The sequence below is a fragment of the Anser anser genome, assembly GCF_964211835.1.
Source record: "Anser anser genome assembly, chromosome: 1".
NCBI classification, from domain to species: Eukaryota; Metazoa; Chordata; class Aves; order Anseriformes; family Anatidae; genus Anser; species Anser anser.
The window spans coordinates 105,467,135-105,489,649 of record NC_139720.1 but is presented as its reverse complement, the minus strand read 5'-3'; the positions used below and the strand labels follow the sequence as shown (position 1 = coordinate 105,489,649).

General features: G+C 43.5%; 1 protein-coding gene across 10 annotated transcripts in view; it reads right to left on the bottom strand.

Moving 5' to 3' along the window:
• LOC310900731 (potassium voltage-gated channel subfamily A member 6-like) overlaps positions 1-16,414 on the bottom strand; it is a 25,871-nt gene extending 9,457 nt beyond the window's left edge. Inside the window, exons 1-4 of one of the 10 annotated variants that reach the window (XM_083839133.1) lie at positions 10,108-16,414; positions 8,791-8,877; positions 7,075-7,260; positions 943-5,158 (exon numbers count right to left, since the gene is read on the bottom strand). In XM_083839133.1, the coding sequence (XP_083695259.1) occupies positions 14,746-16,299 (1,554 nt within the window). In that variant the 5' untranslated portion in view covers positions 16,300-16,414 and the 3' untranslated portion in view covers positions 943-5,158; positions 7,075-7,260; positions 8,791-8,877; positions 10,108-14,745. Of the gene's footprint in view, positions 1-942; positions 5,159-7,074; positions 7,261-8,790; positions 8,878-10,107 lie in introns of those variants that run through there. The other 9 variants (XM_083839129.1, XM_083839131.1, XM_083839134.1 and 6 more) reach the window with 9 other exon arrangements.
• Between the last annotated feature and the right edge of the window lie 6,101 nt (positions 16,415-22,515).

The window sequence follows — 22,515 nt, the reverse complement described above, 5'->3', positions numbered from 1 at the left end:
AAGCGTCATTTGCTTTATCTGCTTTAAAAAAGAGCTTAACAGTGAATTGTTAATTGTTCCTATAGATCTTTATTGCTGATAAACAGCCAAGTGCATGCTGAAGAGAGAAACACATTATTTCCATTCTACAGTTGAGGCATGGAAAAATAAAACATCAGATCCAGACCCTGAGTATGCCTGTGAGCCTCAGTCTATCCACAGATTGTTAAATCCTTGTGGCAGATCTGACAGTAAGTGCCTACTCAAAAACATTCAGATGGGAGCTTTAGATGCTTCAAGACACTGAATTTTGAAGATAACAGGTCTCATTTCCTACCTGTACAGAAAATGGAGCAGCTGAAAACTGAAATACATCTAAAACACCCTCTACCACCTTGCCTAGCTGGCATCAGAAAAAAAAAAAAAAAAGTGTTAATGTACAGATACCAGCTGAGAATTTGGCTCTACTTGTCTGTAACCAACTCTCTGCATCAGTAGGGGTGTTAAAATATTTCAGCCATCAAGAAAACTCTTCATGCGTTGCGGTGGGCAGAAAAACATGACAATGGCCCTCAATAGAAACGTAACTGACTCAGGCACCTAAATATGTCTCATAGGACAGGAAGGAATTTGTAAGAGGTTTCATCTGGGCCTTTTCACATATGCTTGCATCTGAATCACCAATATATGACTAAATATAAAACATGAGGAGCCTTAATTGCCATCTATGTATCCTCATATTCCCCTGGAAGACCACGAAGCAACAAAAAACAGCAAAGCATTTAATAAGGATTAAATTCACAGTTGTTAACAGTGCCAGTGAAAATATATTTTTTAAAAATGACCTTGCCAGATTCAAAGAGCAGATTTGACTGCTCAGTACCAGTGAGCTGCTACCATCCAAATCACCTTTGTGCTTGAAGAACTAATAAAAATCTAGGTCGATGTAACATCTAGGAGATGTTACTGGTGTATTCCTTCCATTTTCAGCATATTTTCTTCTGCTGCTTCAATACCTTGGTCCCTGATAGCAATTCAAGAGTTGAAAAAAGAAAATCTGCATAAATTTACTTCTTTTGGACTAGCTGTGAAAAGTTGATGTCAGCCTCTTATCTCTATGGTGCATTCAGCAGGCTTTTAATTTACGTTGCAATAAGTCTGCTCCAGGCTTTGTCAGCTAGAAATATTTTGCACGCCTTTAATTATAAAGCAGCCTGAAAGGGAACAGAGAGTCACAAATAAGGGGGGTTGGGCAGAATATTTTGTGTCTGAGACTGAAAAATATAAATCAGACCAGCATGGCCACAGCATTGGCCCAAAGCCACCATAAAGCTAGGTAGTAGCAGGATTTGTTACCATTTGGGTATTCCAAGAGTCTCATGCACAGATCCAAAAGTTTTTCTGTGTTTGTTTGATCCATATGTTAGTTATTACTGTTATGACAGTAATACAACACACTGTCCTTATAGAGTAGTGGTCCTCAGATGTACCTGACATTGAACAGGTATTAGGTAAGAGATGGGGCACACTCAGAAAGATCTTACTGTCTAATTTGCTTAGGAAAAGGGAGCAACAAAATGGAGGAGCAACTAATATGTCAGGATTTTATTGCTGAGGCACTGAGAGATACAGGACATCCAAAGGTCATGTGACAGAGCTGTGGACTGTCCCCTTGACTTTAAGCCTAATATTTAATTACAAGATTTGCCTTATTAAGTGGTCTCTTAACTAATGGAAAAATTTCCACTTTTTTACTTTTTGATGCAACTTCCTCATGAGCAGAAATGGTGCCAGCATCAGAAGTACCAGCTGGTGTTTTTTGGCTACTTGTGTTACGTGACTGGGGGATGGATGATGGAGAGGAAAGTTGCATCATTCTTCAACACCCCTCACAGCTATATCACAGCTGCAGCTGGCTAGATCAATACGTATTCAGACATCTTCTATGGAAATGTTGATTAAGGGTTACTATGCAAAGGAGAGCTCACTATTCATCTTCTCTGAAATCCACTTATCCAAGTAAGTGTTATTGAGAGTTCACAAATCTGCATAGAGGTGTTTTGTTGTTGTTGTGGGTTTGTTGTTTTTTTAAGAGCAAAGAAAAAAAGTAAATAATGAGGTGAGCTACAGCACACTCCAGATGGCACCTTCTTCTGCAATTCTTCCTCTCCCTGCACCCAGAAAATTATCAGGACTGTAATCTTTTTATTTCTCTTTTTTTTTTTCTTTTTCCCTAAAATCTTGTCACTCCTAGCACATGCTCCAGTATCCATGCCATTTGACCTGTCATTTCATCTGGTTTGGAGCATATGTATAGCACTTAACTGAATGCAAAGAAGTATTGGAGCTGACATTGGAGCCACACTGACAGCAATCAGGAACAGTCAATCAGGAACAGTCAATGGCTACTACTATATTGTTTGGAAAAAAAAAAAAAGTTGTTTTACAAATAATAATGATAATAATTTTATCTTTCATTATAGATCCAAGTAAAAAAGACATGAATGCAAAACTCTGCATTTTACTTTGTATACATATATACAAGGTATATATACCTTAGTATATATACCTTAGTACAAAAAAAAAAAAGCAAAAACATTCAGAATATTACCCCAAAAAATATTAAATTATTAAAAAATATTACAAAAATGTTTGTGCATATTACAAAATTTTCCAAACATTCAATTTCTAAAGAGCACCAACATGAAGTGAAATGAAACTGCTCTCAAACATGCCAGGTCTTGAGGAAGAGGCATCTTTTGATGGAAATGTATCCTGCAGAAATGTTTGCAGTCCAGTATAGAAAACTGAAATTGATATCAGATAATAGACTAATGGATAAGCAATAGTGAATACCCTCCAGTGTTTTTGAAAGTCACTGTGACATCTCCAAGGACAGACTACAAAGATCAATTGCTTTGTGTGCACCATTTCGTAAGCATGAAAGCCCATAGTCTACAGCAATAAAAGGAATGTACCTGACAGCACTATTTCTGATACATTAGAACTGCAGCATAATTCAGATCTTGAGAAATGTACAATGTCTTTTTGGTACCTATCTAAAGAAAAATTAGAGTGATAAAATAGATGTGCTAACTTTGTGGCCATCAGGCAACATATTAGAAGAGACCAATACATAAATATCTACCTGTACCTCTCTGTTTTGTACTGATGATGAAGTGGGATTCAAACACAAAGGCAGTCTGTCCTTCCATCACTAATAAGTGAGCTTTTGCATAGAACTCTTTACTGTTAATGACAGCTCTACCCTTAAAAATATAAGCCCATTCTAAGAATGAAGCTCTTGACTGAGGAAGGTTTAAAACAGAAGCATTGAAAGAGCAAATAGAGTCAAAACTTGGTCACAAGTTAAGAGCATGTCAGTGTTTCAAACACTGGATAGAGTGTTCTTGAGCTGTTCAATTTGCAATGAAGTCAAGTCCCCCCCAAAAAAGGAGTATGTGTAAATACTATTCCACAGAATCACAGAATGGCCGAGGTTGGAAGGGACCTCTGAAGATCATCTAGTCCAAACCCTGCTGAGCAGGATCACCTAGAGCACGTTGCGCAGGATGGCATCCAGGCGGGGTTTGAATATCTCCAGAGAAGGAGACTCCACAACCTCTCGGGGCAACCTGCTCCACTGCTCTGTCACCCTCACAGTAAGGCAGTGCACCCTCATATTCAGCTGGAACCTCCTGTGCTTCAGTTTGTGCCCATTGCTTCTCATCCTCATTTATTTATGCATAAATAAACCAAATTGGCTTGAAGATTCACAATAAATACATTTCCTATGCTTTTTACATATCATCATGAATCAACATCGTTTACTTGTAGGATTTGCTCCTGTGCTATTTGCTACCTGTACTCCTTTACGAAGTCAACACTTTCTTGCTAAAAGACATGGTTGCCAGGGCCAAGAATATGCAGATTTGTTCTAGCGTACCAAAGAAGAAGTCATGGGTTCTGCTCATTTAGACTCTTATTTTTCCACTGTTCTGCATAGCTAATTGCACCTTATCCTGTCCCTACTATAAAATCAATATGTAATAATGTTTTCTCACCACTGGAATGTTCTTTGAGTTCCATAGAGGTATATATAATTTTAATCATTTAAGCACTTTGACCACCTTTTTGCTGGTAGTGATAACTGCAGTAAGATCTTTACCATTAATATGTTGTATGCCTCAAGACTAAGGCTTCTATACACAACTGCAGTGCACATGATATAACAACTGTAAATTAAGATGCACGTGAACTAATAGTGAATGAACTTCTTATATCAATGTCAAAATCAACTGAGCTCAGAAACAGGTGCAACATCGTTCATCATTCAAATGAAACTTGTTGGCTCATTCTATAAATGTCATAAGAAAATTCTTTTTTCATTTTCCTTACTGTCTTAGCTCTAGAAAAGATGACAAGCCCTTAGGACAACTTACGTACAACTGCATTTGTGTGAGCCATTCTGCTAACGTCATTGTTAAAGCTCAGATGGTGTTCATGTTCACATGCATTCATAATGTTCATAGTCATTGGTAAAATTTTGCTTTGCTTTTTCTTTTTTTCTACTTACAGAGAAAAACAGAGCTATTCCAAAGTTTTAAAAATGAATTTGGTAACATAGATATAAATCACAAGTTAATGGCTTCATCACATAAGTGAGCACAGAGCAGCAACAAGCTAGATGGCTCGAGAACAAAGTATGTCTAGATTTTCCTACATGCTTTTGTGACACAGAGATGGATGAATGGGTGAAGATCCCACCTTGGTCAATGTCTGTTCTATCCTCTGAGATCAAAGGCATACTTGGTCACTTTCTCATAGGGTAAAATGAACTCAAAGAGGTAAAAAGAGGAAACACGAAGCCATGGCTTTATTTTGTCTTTGTCAGAACAATGCCTGCAATAGGAAATTATTCTGCTAACCTCTACAGGCAAGAGTGACCATTGTTATCAACTTATCTGACCTTCAGTTCAATGAAAGTTGTTGAAGGCCATTTGTTATTGTTGATTTCTGCATCCAAACCAGAAACCCGAGCTGAGCTGCAGCAGAGCCATCTCAAGGCTATTTTCAAAATTAGGTACAATGCACTACTGAAGTGACTCCAGCAAGTTAATGGGAGTGAGGAATTACTACAGGCCCCAGGAAGTAGAAAGATCAGTGGACAGCTGGAAAGCTTTGGATAGGGAGAAAGGACCAGACACAGTCAGCAGAGGTTCCAGGTTGAGGGGAAAAGCAGTGGACAGAGATTGTTGGGTCTTTAAAGTGCAAAAGGTAAAAAAATATTAAGGCACGGACCCTCCATCTGTCTCCAGACTAGCTTCTAGACTGATCTGGTACACCCACCCCATTCTACCCCACTCTAAGGACTTTTTTCTCTTTACCTGGTCCCATGGAGAAATACCATCTCCAAAGACACGCAGTTCCTCCCACACTTCTCTTTCCTACACACACACCAAAAGCCCAAGTATTAAATAATATGATCAACAGGATTTGGTGTCTGTTAGCTAAGCAGGTATAGTGTGGCTGTATTTTTCAGAGGACATAGGCAATAAGATACAATTGCTTATATATTCAGCATCTGAAATACATCCAAGGTTCAGGATAGACTGATTCTAGTAGATGAAGTCACTGAAACCAGGCTCTTTGTATTGCATGTAACTACTTTCATGTAAAGCCTTTCAAAAATTTAACAAACTCCATCTGAAAAAAAAAATAATTTGCTTTTTGCCTTGATTTCTCCTATTCAATCTAGAGCAGGCTTTCATTTCTCTTTCATCTGTTATAGCAGAAATCACCTTCTGCTTTCCAGTATAAATATATTCATTGACAATTTCTGCTTTATTGTTCAAATACCAACACAGCCTTTCAACTTAAATAGCTGTTATGTCTTGTTAGCTACTCTGCTCCCAGTATTATTGTAACTATAGGTCTTGCCAATCTTTTGCAGGGCTAGAAGAGGCAGGCTCTTCTAGATTCATCTTGCAAGGCAGTTTCCATTCACCTGATCATTCTTGCTGCTTTTCCATGCATCCTTCCCACTCTAAGTTAAACTTAACCAAACTGAGATCACCAAAAAGACCCATGGCATTCCAGATGAGGCCTTATAGAATTAACATTTCCCAAGTGGTATAAAAATTTCTCCTTCTAAGACTTTCAAGGACCGATTTTGCAGCTTCATTACTCTGGTGGCTTAGTAAGTGACATTGATACTTTGACTGACCTTAGCACCCCCAATCATTCTTCTTTTCTATCTTCCCCAACTGATAAACTTGCTACCAAAATCCATATCACAACTTTAATTTTTATACTATTTACTATCTTTTCATTACTTTAAGTCCATTATTCAATCATCTCGTCCTGTGTCCTAATCCACAGCCCTAATGGGGTTGTTTAGGTTGCATCATTGCTAAATCTTATAAATTCAGCCCTACAGCTAATATTTTAAACAATCCAGGGACTAACCCCTGAAGAACTCTTTTATGAACCTCCCTTCTTTCTCATACTGATCTCTTTTTTACTGACTCTGTATTTTCTCTAGTGACCCTCATCTGCCCCATCTTAAGTGGTATTTTTCCACACAGCGTGCTAACAGCTTTTATATGAAGCTTTATGTCTAGTTTCAGGGAAGGCATCATTAAGATCAACAGAGCTGGAGCAAGAAAGAAGTGACCCAATTTGTTTAAACCTGGTATATCCTGAAGATGGAGACCCTAGAGCCATCAGATCTATAGCCAACCTGCCAGGACTGCAGCAATTTTAACAGATGGCCACAACAGCAAAAATCTGTAGGAGGGGTACAGTTTGTCTCCATGTCTATCTCTGCTACCCTTCTGTTATTATATTATTTAAGACTTGCAATTATATTTCCTTACCATAAAAAACTCTGTCTCCTTGGAAATCACATCTAAGCAAGAGGAAACTGATGGAAATTAAATAGGGAAGTGGACAAGAATCTAGGAAGGAAATCTGCTCCATTTGATGTGGGGAATCTGGTGACCCCACACGCCCTACACCAGCCTAACTTCTGCCAGGCATGTGACCGTCAAGGGCACAAAAGAGCCGAGTATGGAACAGCAGATAGGCGCTCACCTTATGGTATGGTAATGGTGCACCTTCCTGAGAGCACCATAGCATATAAGCAGATGATGAGACTGTGGTCCAATTCTGCTTTCAACTGGGATAAATCTCACTTCACTGACGTCAGTGGAGTTATTCCAGAATTGCACTGGTGTAAAAGAGGGCAGCATCTGCTTCCTGAAAATGGATACCATCAAGCTAATTGAAAACAACAGATGCATCAATGAGCAGCAAGAGGAGACAGCAATGTTCCACTTTTCTTGTCAAATAACATTTCATTACTCTCCTGAGAATGTATGAGAATAAACCAATATGTGCTCTAAAAGCTAAATCTTCTGTCGGTATAAAATTCTTTACAACCTTTTAGGTGAATGAAACTATATGTAACTACAACACCTAAAGACATGGCTGCAGATGGATGTATTTACAGCCCTCTTTTTTGGGCTCTATTCTTCTCTCACAATCACTTAAATTAGAAGAAACAGCATTCATATCCTTAAGGATACATCTGCATAACCTCTGCTGGAGAGCTGAATCAAGACCCCAGTTTTCTTCAAACCAAAAATGGCTACAGTCCCAGTGAAATACTTTGGGATTTACTGTACTTTTTGACAATTTTTCTTCCAAAACTTTACACCACTGAGTAAACATTTTTATATCCACTTAGTGCTAGTGAATCCAAAGAAGGCCTTACTGAACTTCTGATGATATTTTGTATGAAGACAAGGTTTCCTATAAGTCTTGTCTGATGAAGAGGCAACACAGCTTCAGTATTTTAGGGTGACCATAGAAGTTGATGAGCACTTTCTGTAAAATTTCCCTCCTGCAAATCTTTTCCTTTCTTACACTAAGAAAAAGTTGGACACTGGAAGGATTAACCTGAAAATTTGCACTACAGACAACATGGATATTTCCTACAGAGAATGTTTAGCAATGTTTACGCTTTAGGAAAGTAAAACCTACACTGATCACAGTTACTTGTTTCCAAAGTGTAAAATCATGCTGTAATATTCAAGTTCTTGTGCCAGCCAACAAGCCCTGAACAGGCTACCCTGGAGCAAACTAAAACTCAGTTAGCCAAGGCATATAGAATTGATGTGTACTAATAACATATGCTACACAGGAAATCAATGCTACTGCCTGCTGTCCTGCTTGCTTCCCCCACAAACATTTTCCTGGGTTTATCTCCCTGGCCAGCGTCTTGCCTTATTTAGGATCTGATCTGCACACCACTGAACTCCTTCCTGTAATTAACATTAATTTCACTACCAACCGTCTCTTGTGGCAGCTAAGGACACTAAGCATTCACTGGCAATTGTTCATTTTATCAGAAGATTAAATCTTCTGATCATGCAGACACCAGCTCCTCTCCTTAACTTTATGTGTAAAGCAGATGGCTGCAAATCAGGTATTCGACTATGAGCATGCTGATAATATGGCTACAAATGTTGTCAGAATGGCATTTGTCTAGAGTGCAAGCTCCAAAAATCAAAAATGAAGAACTCGGACTGTGACCTCAGTTACCACAATGTAAATAGAGCTATCTTATGCATACATGGCCACAGCTGAGGGCAGAATCTCGTTTAGTCTCAAACTTATCTGTGAATTGGCCTGCGTATTTCTACCACTGCATTAAAAATAATAATAATAATAATAATGCCACTCCTCTTATTTTTGTCACTATAAATTTAAAGAGAAGCCTAACTTTTCAGAGTTCACTAGACTTACTTGGACTCAAGTTAGATGAGAGTTTTCAGGTAAGCTGTGGTTAACTCCTGCTGTAATCTGTAGATCTTTCCCCAATGTAAACAGGACCTCAAGAGAAAAAGGAAAAGGAAAAGGAAAAGGAAAAGGAAAAGGAAAAGGAAAAGGAAAGGGAAAGGGAAAGGGAAAGGGAAAGGGAAAGGGAAAGGGAAAGGGAAAGGGAAAGGGAAAGGGAAAGGGAAAAGGGAAAGGGAAAGGGGAAAGGGGAAAGGGGAAGGGAAAGGGGAAGGGAAAGGGGAAGGGAAAGGGAAAGGGAAAGGGAAAGGGAAAGGGAAAGGGAAAGGGAAAGGGAAAGGGAAAGGGAAAGGGAAAGGGAAAGGGAAAGGGAAAGGGAAAGGGAAAGGGAAAGGGAAAGGGAAAGGGAAAGGGAAAGGGAAAGGGAAAGGGAAAGGGAAAGGGAAAGGGAAAGGGAAAGGGAAAGGGAAAGGGAAAGGGAAAGGGAAAGGGAAAGGGAAAGGGAAAGGGAAAGGGAAAGGGAAAGGGAAAGGGAAAGGGAAAGGGAAAGGGAAAGGGAAAGGGAAAGGGAAAGGGAAAGGGAAAGGGAAAGGGAAAGGGAAAGGGAAAGGGAAAGGGAAAGGGAAAGGGAAAGGGAAAGGGAAAGGGAAAGGGAAAGGGAAAGGGAAAGGGAAAGGGAAAGGGAAAGGGAAAGGAAAGGAAAGGGAAAGGAAAGGAAAGGAAAGGAAAGGAAAGGAAAGGAAAGGAAAGGAAAGGAAAGGAAAGGAAAGGAAAGGAAAGGAAAGGAAAGGAAAGGAAAGGAAAGGAAAGGAAAGGAAAGGAAAGGAAAGGAAAGGAAAGGAAAGGAAAGGAAAGGAAAGGAAAGGAAAGGAAAGGAAAGGAAAGGAAAGGAAAGGAAAGGAAAGGAAAGGAAAGGAAAGGAAAGGAAAGGAAAGGAAAGGAAAGGAAAGGAAAGGAAAGGAAAGGAAAGGAAAGGAAAGGAAAGGAAAGGAAAGGAAAGGAAAGGAAAGGAAAGGAAAGGAAAGGAAAGAACAAAGATAAGCATTTTAACAGATATTACACATGCTTTGACTTTATGCAGATGATTGAAGTTGGAGACCAATATAAACAAAAGTAGTTGTACTAAATGGAATTTTGCCAACTTGTATCAGCAGATGGCGAGGATCTGGCTCATACTACATTTTGTAGTATATAATTATCTTTCTCTCTTTTTTCATCCAGAACCAGATTCTCCCTTTAGGCTGCAAATCTTAATTAGGAAACCCTTTCTCATTAGTTGCAAGAAACTCATAGTTGTTAATTTCACAGATAAAAAAGAAACCTTACCTACTTCTGCAGGTAAAGCAGAAGCTGGAGCTGTTTGTTCCATTGCTTTTACGGATGATGCTGTTCTTTCCATCACAGTATGGAAGACTCTTCAGTCCTTACCCTGCCTTTGGCTGCCCTGAATATCCTTTATATTCATTCTTCTTTATCTCCATAGGGATCTCTGTACACTGAATGAGTGGGCCTAGCAGAGAACACCAAGTCCAGTCACCTTCACCTCCACAGCTGCTGTAGCAGTGACTTTTATCCATATACTCTGGATCAGAAGAAACAGGGCCAAAACAGAAAATTGCTCAGAAATCTCAAAATGTGACATTTTCCAAAGAGGAACAGAATAAAAATTTCATCTTAGAGGAAAGTGCAGGAATCCTTCAGTAATGTAGACTCTGAAATACTGCAAAACTTCATGCCTTTCACTGTTACAGTCCTTCACATAAGGATAAGTTTTGGATAAAAATGGTGCCCTCAATAAAATTATTCCTTTCCTTCCTTCCTCACTTCCAACAAGAAGATGACTTCTGCCCTGTTCTTAATTGTTGAAATTTTCTGTTGAACTGATTGTCACAGAATAGCCAGGGGTTCAGAAAAAAGCAATAGTCTCATCCACAGCAAAATCTTTATTTCATAGTGAGATTGTTGAAAAAAAAAATGTTTCTGTGGTTTTTAATGCAATGCTCCTTGTCCATGATTGTTCAGATTGTCCTTCACACACTCATCTCCTCTCTGTGTGCAAGGACATACAAAGTCCTTTCCCATCTCCTGGTTTGCACTGTCAGTTTTCAAATGCTGATAATGCTCTGTCAGTCTGGAGTTGGACAGGGCAGTTGTACATGATATAAAGTGATGGGATCTTCAGTAAGCAAAGAAAAATGCTGTAAAGATGGGGTACTAATATCTGAGAACTGAAAGTATTCAATGAGTGCTTTTGCTTGTAGCCAAAGTCACAGGGTAGAGAAACAGTCTGGGAGGTTGTTATGGAAACAAGTCCCTGGAGATGCCTACTTTACTTTGCAAGGATGTGCTCTGCCTTAAGAAGGAAATATCTAGACAGACAGACAGAACTGCATTTCAAACATCCAGGAGTGAGTGTTAACAGCTGAGGACTTGAGGTAAGATTTTTGAAAGCATCTGTGATTTGGTGGCATGAGCCATCTATAAAGTCAGTGGCATGGGTGCCACTATGTCACCACTATGTCACTTAAGTCACTTGAAGAAATTCTGAAAGCTGCTTAATAAAAATGATGAATACCAGAAGCAGTATAATATATAGCATTGTTGATGACTGTGGGACTACACTATACTGTTTTTTAGGAAATGCTTAGAAAAGGATTTCATGCCTGAATGAAAGCACCTAGGTTACATTTCCAAGCTTCTGTTTCCTTTTGTGTTTCTCTTAGCTCTAACATAGAACATCCAGGGAGCAACCACCAGTCCTATTTCACAAATTTTCATTTGCATTCTTTCCAGAACTGAAAAATATGGAATGCAAAAACTGCACAAAAAGTTGCATGTTTGCAGCAAATTTAATTTGCACCAGTGGAGACTGCCCAAAGCCACAGCACTCCAGCTAGAAACTCACTGCGGAATTTCACCTCAGAGCAGAAAGTCTCTTCACCTCTCTACATGAGCTCTCTGCAAGACATGCTGGGATTATGTTAATGGTAATTTGCCTCACATCTTTTTTTGTTGGAGCCTCCATGTCCATTTGTCACACTGGCCAGGAGAACAGCCTGTTCTTAGGAGGGATGGCTCCTGCCTGGCAGGGAGTGGGGTCAGGCCCAAGGGAGAGAACGAGCACAGGAATTTTTTGACATAGGCTCAGTGTGGCTTGTGCTTAACCTGAGTTTTTTATATCTTACTTTGGGAAAACTTATATCGGCTGATACACTCAGGCATAAAATAGCACCAAACATAGGCTACTAGGAGACTGCAACAGCCTTGACACAACCCCCTTAAGTAACAGGTTCTTCTGCTAGTTTAGTGCATCTGCTAGAGCAACTTAAAATTTGAAGTTACTCTCTTTTACTCCGAAAAATATTTCATTATAGTGAACCTGATACACAGATAAGAACAACAGCATTTTACAGAATTAACTCAGAGACCAAGACAACTTTTTATACAAAATCCCACCTTGCAGACCCTTCCTCAGTCCTACTTATTACTTATCCACCATTTACATGCTTCAGAGGATGCAGAATGACTCCCAAGGCCCAGACCATCCCAGACATTTGCCTCAGTCCCAATGAACCAAAGACTAATTGGGCACTTACGTATCTCTGTGGAGACTGCCCTGAAAGACACATTCTGCTCTCTTTATTCAGGCAAGCTCCTCTGAGCTACAGGGCCCTCACCACACCACACTTGCATTTCCCAGACTGACCTGCAGTAACCGAGACAAGTAGCATTTTGCTACTGACTTCAGCAAGAGAGAGAAGAGAGTTTTCAATATAATGGCTGTGCTCTGACCCCGGGGGAGATCCCTGTACATTAAAACCCTTTGAGAAGACAATGGGACTCTGGAGAAATGCAGCAGTTAGGTCTCACACAAACAACCTCTACCATATGATCAGGACCCAGATGAGGAGAGGCCACAATAAAAGCTCTCTAAGCATGGAGCCAGATCTCAAGACAATGAAAAACAAGCAGGGTAACAAAGATGCAAATAGATACTATCTCACAACCCTGACAGTTCTGACTATATTGAAGGATATGTCTTTAGCATTCTCAGCCCTATGACTGAAAAAGCATAATATATACATTTGCATAAAATGTACTCTATAGATTTTGCATCCTGATACTACGTGTTTTACGTATTACACGTCACATGCAATATGTAGTACATTCTAATATGTATATCATACTGTATGATGCAAGGCATTAATGGCTGCCTTTGCTTTCATACACATGCACACACGTGAATGCAGAATATACATTTACATTTAAAAACAAACAAAGGCATTTTCTTGCATAAAAAAATATCCATAGAATCTAAAAGCATCCATTTCCCCTTCTCACACACTGGCAGCATTTGAAACATTTTAAAGTTGGGTATAAGACACAGCTGATTAAAAAAAGAAAGACCAAAAGAGAAACAAAGACCAAAACAAAGACAGACAGAAAGACAGAAAGAAAGAAAGACCGAAAGAAGGAAGGAAGGAAGGAAGGAAGGAAGGAAGGAAGGAAGGAAGGAAGGAAGGAAGGAAGGAAGGAAGGAAGGAAGGAAGGAAGGAAAAGATATTACCTGGGAAGCAAAACATGCATCTTAAGATGCAAATCTCTGGTCCCTTGACAAGCCCAGCACTACCAGCCAAGGTATGCATTTTGCAATGCTACTTACTATAAGTTGCTCTCATAAGACCTAGTGCATGCAAAAGACATTTCTCTGTCTTCTATGTAAGAAATACACAGAACTGGCTGAATCAGTAAAAAAAGCAAAAACATTTCTTCAAGGTTAGCTCTTCTTCCTCTCATTTGAAAGATCTGGGGTACTGAGTTTGTGCAGATGGCTTAGGCAAGCTTGTATCAGTGCCAGTCTAAATCTCTAATGTTGACACACTTACCCTGGGGTAATTTATGACTGTGACCCATTATATCAGTGCAATCTTCAGATAGCACAGGTGGTTGGGGTTTTTCAGCAATGCCAACAAAATACCAACACACATACTTCCCTCAGCTATAGAAATAATAAAAAAACTTCAATAAAAATGCAGTGATGTCAATTGCTCTCACATGCCTGAATACAGAACTGGATATCTGAAGCATAAACTTCCTCTCATTAAACACCATTGTGTAGAGATAAACTGCGGAGATAACAAATGAATTTTGTCAAATGTGCCTAGCATCAGAAGGCACTTAGCACTATGAAGATTAACTTGGTACTATAAAAGTCAATTAACATCAGGGCACTGGAACAAAGAAGGCTGAAATAAGCTCACAACACAGAGATTCTTCAACAAGCCTGTTGATTTCTTTATGCCCATTTTTGATGAATAGTGTATGGTCAGGAGTGGCAAACAGCTTTTAGATCTATGCGTCTTTTTTGAAACATAAACCAAGAGGGTCTTCAGCATGCCAAGTGTTGCAAAGAAGAAAGGCAGCTGTTTGTTGACTTCTTCCTTACAGCTAGAGAACTCACTGTGATGCTGGCTACAGCATTTCCATTATTCAAAGGCAATGGCATGGCAGGCGTGACTGATCCCACAGCCAAGGGCACAGCGCTGGCACAGGAACGAAGGGCACAGCTCGAGCCAGATGTTTGTAGCCCCCTTAACTATTTACTCCCTGTTGAATCCTTCAACTGGAGTTGTGGCAAGGGGTTCTTTGCTAGTGGAGAAGAAAGGTTAGGCTTCAGAGCTAATATTGGTTTACAGCAGTCTTCAAAAAAAAGGAAAAGATATTCATGAGGGAGTGGGGGACGACAGCTAGCACTCCACAGAATAAAGCAAGAACATTTCTGACTGCACACAGTAATGAGAAACAGCAAATCAGCAGAGAAGAGCCCATTATCACAATCACTCTGTTTACGGTATCACAATTCACAGTCTGGTATGTAAATGTTGAATAGATCCAGCTGCTAGTGGGAAGACGGATGTGCAGCAGCTTGCAGCTCTGTGTCTGGACCCATGACAACAAAACCGATCACACCTCTGTCAGCATTTTCTTCTCTTTATAACCCTGATTGTTGGGGGGAATGAAGTTGGAATATTTCATGGACTCCAGGTCTTCTGCTTCCAGGAATTCAGATTTGCTGAGAGACTGATTACTGTCCCCCTTCTTGGGCTCAGAGAAGGGTGACTGCTGCTGGCCACAGGTGACATGGGTGTACTGGCACTGCTCTTCATGATCAGTCTCTCGGTGGTAGAAGTAGTTGAAGTTGGACACGATGACAGGGACAGGCAGGGCAATGGTGAGCACACCAGCAATGGCACACAAGGAGCCCACAATCTTGCCACCAATTGTCATGGGATACATGTCCCCATAGCCCACAGTGGTCATGGACACCACTGCCCACCAAAAAGCATCGGGAATGCTGGTGAACAGGGAATCGGGGTCATCGGTCTCTGCAAAGTAGACAGCACTGGAGAAGAGGATTACCCCGATGAAGAGGAAGAAGATGAGGAGGCCCAGCTCCCTCATGCTGGCTTGGAGAGTCTTCCCCAGGATCTGCAGCCCCTTGGAGTGCCTGGAGAGCTTGAAGATCCTAAAGACTCTGACCAGGCGGATGACTCTGAGGATGGCCAAGGACATGGCTTGCTGCTGGCCCCCATTGTTGCTGCTGCTCCCAGGCTGCTGCTTCTGCTGCTGCTGCTGGGCCAGCTCTGTGCCCAGGGTGATGAAGTAGGGGATGATGGCCACGATGTCGATGATGTTCATGATGTTGCGGGAGAACTCGGGCTTGCTGGGGCAGGCGAAGAAGCGAACGAGGAGCTCAAAGGAAAACCAGATGATGCACAGGGTCTCGATGAGGAAGAAGGGGTCAGTGAAGAAAGGGCCTGCACCGGCAGCAGGTCGCAGGGGCTGTGGGGTCCCGCTCGGTGGTGGTGGCGGTGGCAGCAGCAGCGTGTCGTCCCCGGGCACTGCTGCCTCCCCGAAGCCGGGCTGGGAGCCCTTGGGCTCCTGGCGGAACTCGGGCAGGGTCTCCAGGCAGAAGATGACGATGGAGATGAGGATCACCAGCACGGAGACGATGGCGATGGCCCGGGCCGGCCCGGAGCTCTCAGGGTACTCAAAGAGCAGCCAGACCTGGCGCTGGAAGTGGTGCTGGGGCAGGGGTTTCTCCTCCTCCTGAATGAAGCCCTCATCCTCCCGGAAGGTCTCGATGGCCTCCTGGCCCAGCTGGTAGAAGCGGATCTCCTCCAGGAAGATGTCAAGAGGTACGTGGACTGGCCTCCGGAGCCTGCCCCCGGACTGGTAGTAGTAGAGTATGGCATCGAAGCTGGGCCGGTTGCGGTCGAAGAAGTACTCGTTGCGGAGCGGGTCGAAGTAGCGCACCCTGCGGCTGGGGTCCCCCAGCAGCGTGTCGGGGAAGATGGAGAGGGTCCGCAGCTGGGTCTCGAAGCGCAACCCGGAGATGTTGATCACCAGCCGCTCGCTGCTGCAGCAGCCGCCGCCGCTCCGCTCCTCGCCCGCCGCCTCTGCCTCGCCGCCGCCCGCCCGCGGGGCCGCCAGCGCCAGCGGCTCCTCCGCCCGCATGCCGCCAGCTCCCTGCCCGTGCCCGTGCCCGTGCCCGTGCCCGTGCCCGTGCCCGTGCTCGTGCTCGTGCTCGTGCCCGTGCCCGCTCCCCGCCGCCTCCCCTTCACCGCCCGGGAGGAGCCGCCCCGCCTGTTGCGCCTCGGCGCGCTCGCACGGCGGCTCCGCGGGGCTGCCGGAGCGCCGCAACTCCTCCTCCGGTCCTGGCCACGGTCACGGCCACGGCCACGGCCACGGCCACGGCGTGCTCTGCTGCGCGGCGCGCCCGGCTCTGCCCTCCCCGCTGCGCGCACACGCAGGCGCGCACATACACACACAGACCCCGCCGGTGACACGGCGAGGGAGGGACAGACGGACACGCGGGGACAGACAGAGGCACCCAGGGACACGCACGCCGGCACCCACACGCCTAGGTACGGAGGGATGCAACAGCCCCAGCCCGGGAGGGGGGGTGGGGACGGACACGGCCCTGGGGGTCTCCCCGCGTGTATCCAGCTGCAGGGGGCTGCTCCCCGGCCGGGCGCTTTGCAGCAGCTCGCCCAAGCGGTGGCACCCCCCGGCTCTTCTTCCTCCCCACCCGTCCACCGTCAAAACCTGCCCCTGCCCCTGCAGGCAGACCCCCGACGAGGATCGGACACCGCCAGCTCCGACCAGTGCCCCGATGCTGGAGCCAGGAGCCCTCGGTGCTGTGCCTGCCCCCGCTGCAGGCTCTCCAGCTGACCTTGAGCGAGGCGCTCCGTGCCTGTGACTCGCAGACCTCCGTTTATAAATGCCACTGCCGAGATGCAAGCACGGCAGTGGCATCCGGCCGCTCACAGATGGAGGCAACCTGTCACACATTGAACTGCAGCTGGGGAAAAACACAGGTAAATACACTTTCTGATTTGGAGTGCGTAGGATTTGTCCCTTCTCCAGGTATCAAACAGTTGAGCTTGCTCTTTGTTTGTTTGTTTACCACCACACATTACCGCATCTCCCTGGGAGCCAACACTACATTTTGCAGGCAATTAGACTTCCAGTCCTTTTGCCTTCAGAAACCTGTTGCTCAATCCATGTCATGCTTGGGATCTGAAAGCATAAAGAAACTTGCATCATTTCACTTTGTCCTTCTAAAAATAGGGCTAACAGGTAAGGCTGCATCCATCGTTCCCAGGACAAAAGTCTGTCTTTCCCTTGAAAGCCCTTTGTCAGTGCTAAATATTATTAACGAGGCTTTTCTCATCATAGTATCTGATGCCTTTGCTGGCTGCAAGCCATATGCTTAGCCTACACTATCTTAGCAGCACAGAACTAGAAGCAAAATATTTCCCTTTTTACCCGTCCTCCCAAATCCTCTATAACTAGCTGGTAATATTCAGTTACTTCAGGCTTTGGACATTTTGACCAGCTGACAGTGGGTGTCTTGTTTGGCTCTGTCCTCAGGAAGGAGGTGAATAGAATCTAAATGTTGCTTAATCCTTTTTCCTTTCTCTCTGAATAGCATTGAAGATGGCTGTTGCAAAAGGAAGCATATTTTTTCATTTATATGAAAATGGCTGTCACACAAGGAAGCATATTTTTCTTTCATATTATACATAATTAGGGTATGGCAAGCAGATGAAAAATACTTCGATGGAGAATATACTTTCTAAAAAAATGAATCAATATTTGCCTTTATAATAGTAAAATGCTTCTTGCTGGGGTTCCTTTTCAATTATTACAATGAATAATTCATTCATAGGATTATTTGAATAATTATTATGATTTATTCATTCACGTGGTTAGGTATTGAGATTTTTTTTAAAACAGCTTTTGGGAGGGATTTAAAAAAATCCTGAGGTTTATAAGAGGATACAAGGCATGCCTAGATAGCAATCCCTGCTGTGATTCAATTCACCATGTACTAGGTTTAAACCAGTGAGCTTCGAGCAGCACAGTAGAGAGTGTGGAGCTCTGCAATGGTTCGCAGGACAATTTGCCGGCCCAGGCAGACATTTCATGCTGCCACAGCTCTGGTCTTCACACTACCTTGAGCTAGCAGCATTGCAGGTGGCTCAGGTGCCTCCACATGAGCTGCAGTCCCATCCAGCCATGTCTACTCAGCTGCTACCACAGTCCATCTTAGAGTAGGCACCCAGCCTGTCTGCGCTGGCTCCTGGAAGCCCTTAGGAAGTCCCTCTATTTCCTTCCCTCTGAGTACTTAGGCTGCCCCTCAGACCCAGTATCAGCCCCATAAGCCTTTGCAACATGCAACTAAACTCTTTTTAGCACACAGCCTGTTCCCGAACTGATCAGCACCACACTGCCTGTGCAGCCACACCCCTCACTTCTATATTAAGAGGCTATGCCAGCTGCCACTGTTCAGCCTGCGTGCGGGATCTTGCTGGGCCAGCATCTTGCAGTGGTATACAATTGCTGGAGAAGCACAGCAAGAGAGATCCAGAGATGTCAGGGAGGGGGACAAGACGCAAACCCCAGAACAGTACGCCAGAATGCAACACAGCAATACCGTAACATACTCCAAAGAGTGATTTGGCTGCTAGGTCTGGGACCATAAACCTCAAGATCACTGCCAGCTAAAGGTGCCACTAAACATGTCTCTGAGGTGGTGGCCATGCTCACCCCTCCTAGCTCAGGTATGGCAGGTTGCTATGGTTCAAGAGTTAAGGATGATTGCAACCCCCCCCAGGATGTATCAATCAGTGATCCCAAAATGCACAAAAAGATCTCCATAAATCCATGAGAAAATAGAAATTGCTGCTGGTTCTAGCATAGCAAGACACCTAGTTCTGGGCCCTCATCACAGTCCAGAAGCTGGAGGGGCATGCTACCTGGAGACTAGCTCTGACAGGCACCTATCAATCTGTGGCACAGCAGTACAGCTTCAACAAGTAAATCAGTTGCTTGGATGTCTTACACACCCCTGAATGTGGTTCAGTATTTTGGGTAACCCTCTGAAGTCCCTTTAGATCCCTTTCAGTGGATTTGAAGTCCTCAGCACTGTAGCTGCCACAAAATTATGGGTATGTAGCATTTTCTCAGCAAAGCCAAATTCAGAGTTCCTCAAGGTAAGTACTCCAAAACTGAGATATCCTTAATGGGTATCTAGATTTGTGTCTCGCATATGCAGAACTTCTCCATTTCTTCTCTTTCTGTGTTTCCCAGTCATTCCATCTTCTCCTGAACCTTCTGGTTTTCTCTTCCATGGCTTCTGTGCTACCCCTATCTCCTGCTTCCCTGATTCCCTGACTTCCCTGAGTGTCATCTTTTCCCACATTCATGTACTTTTCCTGGTTGTGAAGCATCACCTCCCTCTGACCCTACCAGTTTCTTCATTTACTTGCAGATCTGTGGCCCTAAATATCAAAGTCAGTATAATTTTCATATCCATTTTGCAAAAATCCTGCTGGAACTGGACCCTGCCCAGTAAGCACTACAGATGCTGGCTGACTGCCTGACTCACTAGGTGAAGATACTGAGTGACCAGAAGAACAACAACCTACTACTAGAAACACTACAACACAGACCTCAAAACAGTGTTCGTAACAGCAAACCACAAGGCCAGCAATGTTGTTTAGCCTGTTCCCTAGCATGGTATTAGCCTGGAACTACTAAAACTGTCCAGAAAAGTCCTGAGAGCAGTTAAGAAAGTTAATGTGGGCCAGAGACTACCCCAGCAAGGAGTTCAACTGTTCCCTTTATATTTGAGGTGGATTGGTTATCAAGTGTTTGGCTCTGTGGACATGAACAAGGATGAGGGAAGAACTGTATCAGTCCAAAATGGTACTCTTTTCATCTGGTAGAATGCTAGGTACATTTACAGAAGATGAGCAACTTCACTGACTACAGGAAATAAAACATTGGCTTTTGTATCCACATTACACTGTAAGAAGGAAGAAATTAGCTTATGAGGAATTCTCAGTTCATACATCCGCAGATCTCAAAGCATCAGAGGGCAACATGGTGAACAGGGTCCAGGCATTTAACAATACCCTCTTCATGTATCCGTCATGATGCTGTTTCTACCACTGCCACAATGGACAGTGATCAAACTTCCATTTTTCCCATGATAGAAGCAACCTCAACTACTCTGTGATAGTGCATCCATCCCAGATCCCTGAGGTGTTGTCACCTTTAATTCTTCCTTTTAAGTTCCCTCCTTCCCCCATCAGTTACACATATGAAGAAAAAATAATGAATAAATAAATAAAACAGAAAACTCTGTGGATATGTTATTATATGGATATTACATCAGCCATAGCACAGTGACTACACATGCATGCACACATACGTGCATTCACACGTGCACATTTGAATGAACTTTTCCTGTAAGATTACAGTTGTAAATGCATAACAAAAAGCTATGTAGTTTCCAATGCTCTTATATTTACAACATGCAACAATGGTGGCTTCAGCCTGATGAACAGCTAAGTGCTCTCACCCCCCCTCCTCATTGGAACAGGCGGAGAAAATATGATGGAAAAGGGCTCAAGGGTTGAGGTAAGGCCAGGGAGATCACTCATCAATTATTGTCATGGGCAAAACAGGCTCATCCTAGGGAGAGTAATATAATTTGTAGCCTATTACTAACAGACTAAAGCAGTGGGAAATTAAAAGCAAACTCAGAACACCTTCCCCCCCCCCATCCACCCTCTTCTCCCTCCTCCCCCTGAATGGTGCAGGGGAATGCAGAATGGGTGTTGTAGCTAGTCCATAGCACTTCATCTCCACCACTCCTTCACGGTCACTCTCTGCCCCTGCTCCACGCGGGGTCCCTCCCACGGGATGCCGTCCTTCCCAAACTGAGCCTGCGGGGGCTGCCCACAGGCAGCAGCTCTTCCAGAACTGCTCCCACATGGCTCCGTACCACCGGGTCCATCCCCCAGGAGCAAACTGCTCCTTTGGGGGCTCTCCATGGGCCGCAGCCTCCTCCAGACCACATCCACCTGCTCCACCGGGGGCTCCTCCACGGGCTGCAGCGTGGAGATCTGCTCCGTGTGGGACCCATGGGCTGCAGGGGGACAGCCTGCTCCACCAGGGGCCTCTCCACAGGCTGCAGGGGAACTTCTGCTGCATGCGTAGAGCACCTCCTGCCCTCCTTCTGCACTGACCTTGGGGTCTGCAGGGCTGGCTCTCATTCCTCTCTCCCAGGTGCTGTTGTAAAGCAGATTTCTTCCCTTCCTTAAATCTGCTCTCCCAGAGGTGCAACCAGCATCATTCGTTGGCTCAGCTCTGGCCAGCAGCAGGTCCCTTTTGGAACTGGCTGGAACTGGCTTTGAGGCTTTGACCCAACATGTGGCAGCTTCTGTACTCTTCTCATAGAGACCACCCTAGCAGCCACCCCACTACCAAAACATTGCCACATAAGTCGAATACAACAACACAGGCTCTCTTTACAGTACACTTCGAATAGGATGCCTATGCCACCATTAAGTGATGGAGGAAGAAGTACACTTCCACAATAACCTGGAGATGACAGCCTCATTCACTACATCACTCTGCAATATTCCTGGAGCACTACCTTTTCTGTACATTGAATGAGGATAGGTTCTAGTATTGGGAAAAATAAGCCACCGTGTAACTAAAAATTGTGTCACAATCTTGGAATAGAGGGAGAAGTGGAAGGGAAACAAGGTTGCATCAGAAACTTCTGTGCAAGCACTTCCTAGCTTTCAAGTACTTACTTCTGTAACCTTAAAAGTGTTGTTAAAGTTGTGTTTGTCTTGGGCTTTCAAAAAACTAAAATTGAAAAGAAAATCCCCAAACTTGTCCCACAGATGAGTAACATTTAAACATTAACTATTTCTAAATAAGTAAGCATATTCCATGAAAACACTTTTTCTTAATTGCCTTTCAGAAATACCTTAGAATTATTACAGGAATTTCAGGGCTATATTTATCACAAGTTGAAAAACATGCTGGCCTGTCAGACGGCCATGGTATTTAGACTCACAACACAACCCTATGTCATGTGAACAAGTGAATGCGTGAAACAGAAGATAACAGCATGCAGACCTATCACCAGAAAACAAAACAAAACAACAAAAAAAAGATATATATAATAAAAAAAAAAAGAGGGGGTTTCATGACTGTTTGATAGCTTAGAATTATTGAGACATGTTGTCCAAATTCGGGTTCTGCAATTCAGAGATGCAGCTCCTTTGAGATGTCTGTCCACCCTTCAGCTTGACTTTGTCTTCTTTTGGTTCTGTTCATCTTCTTTTGTTTCTGGATTCCATC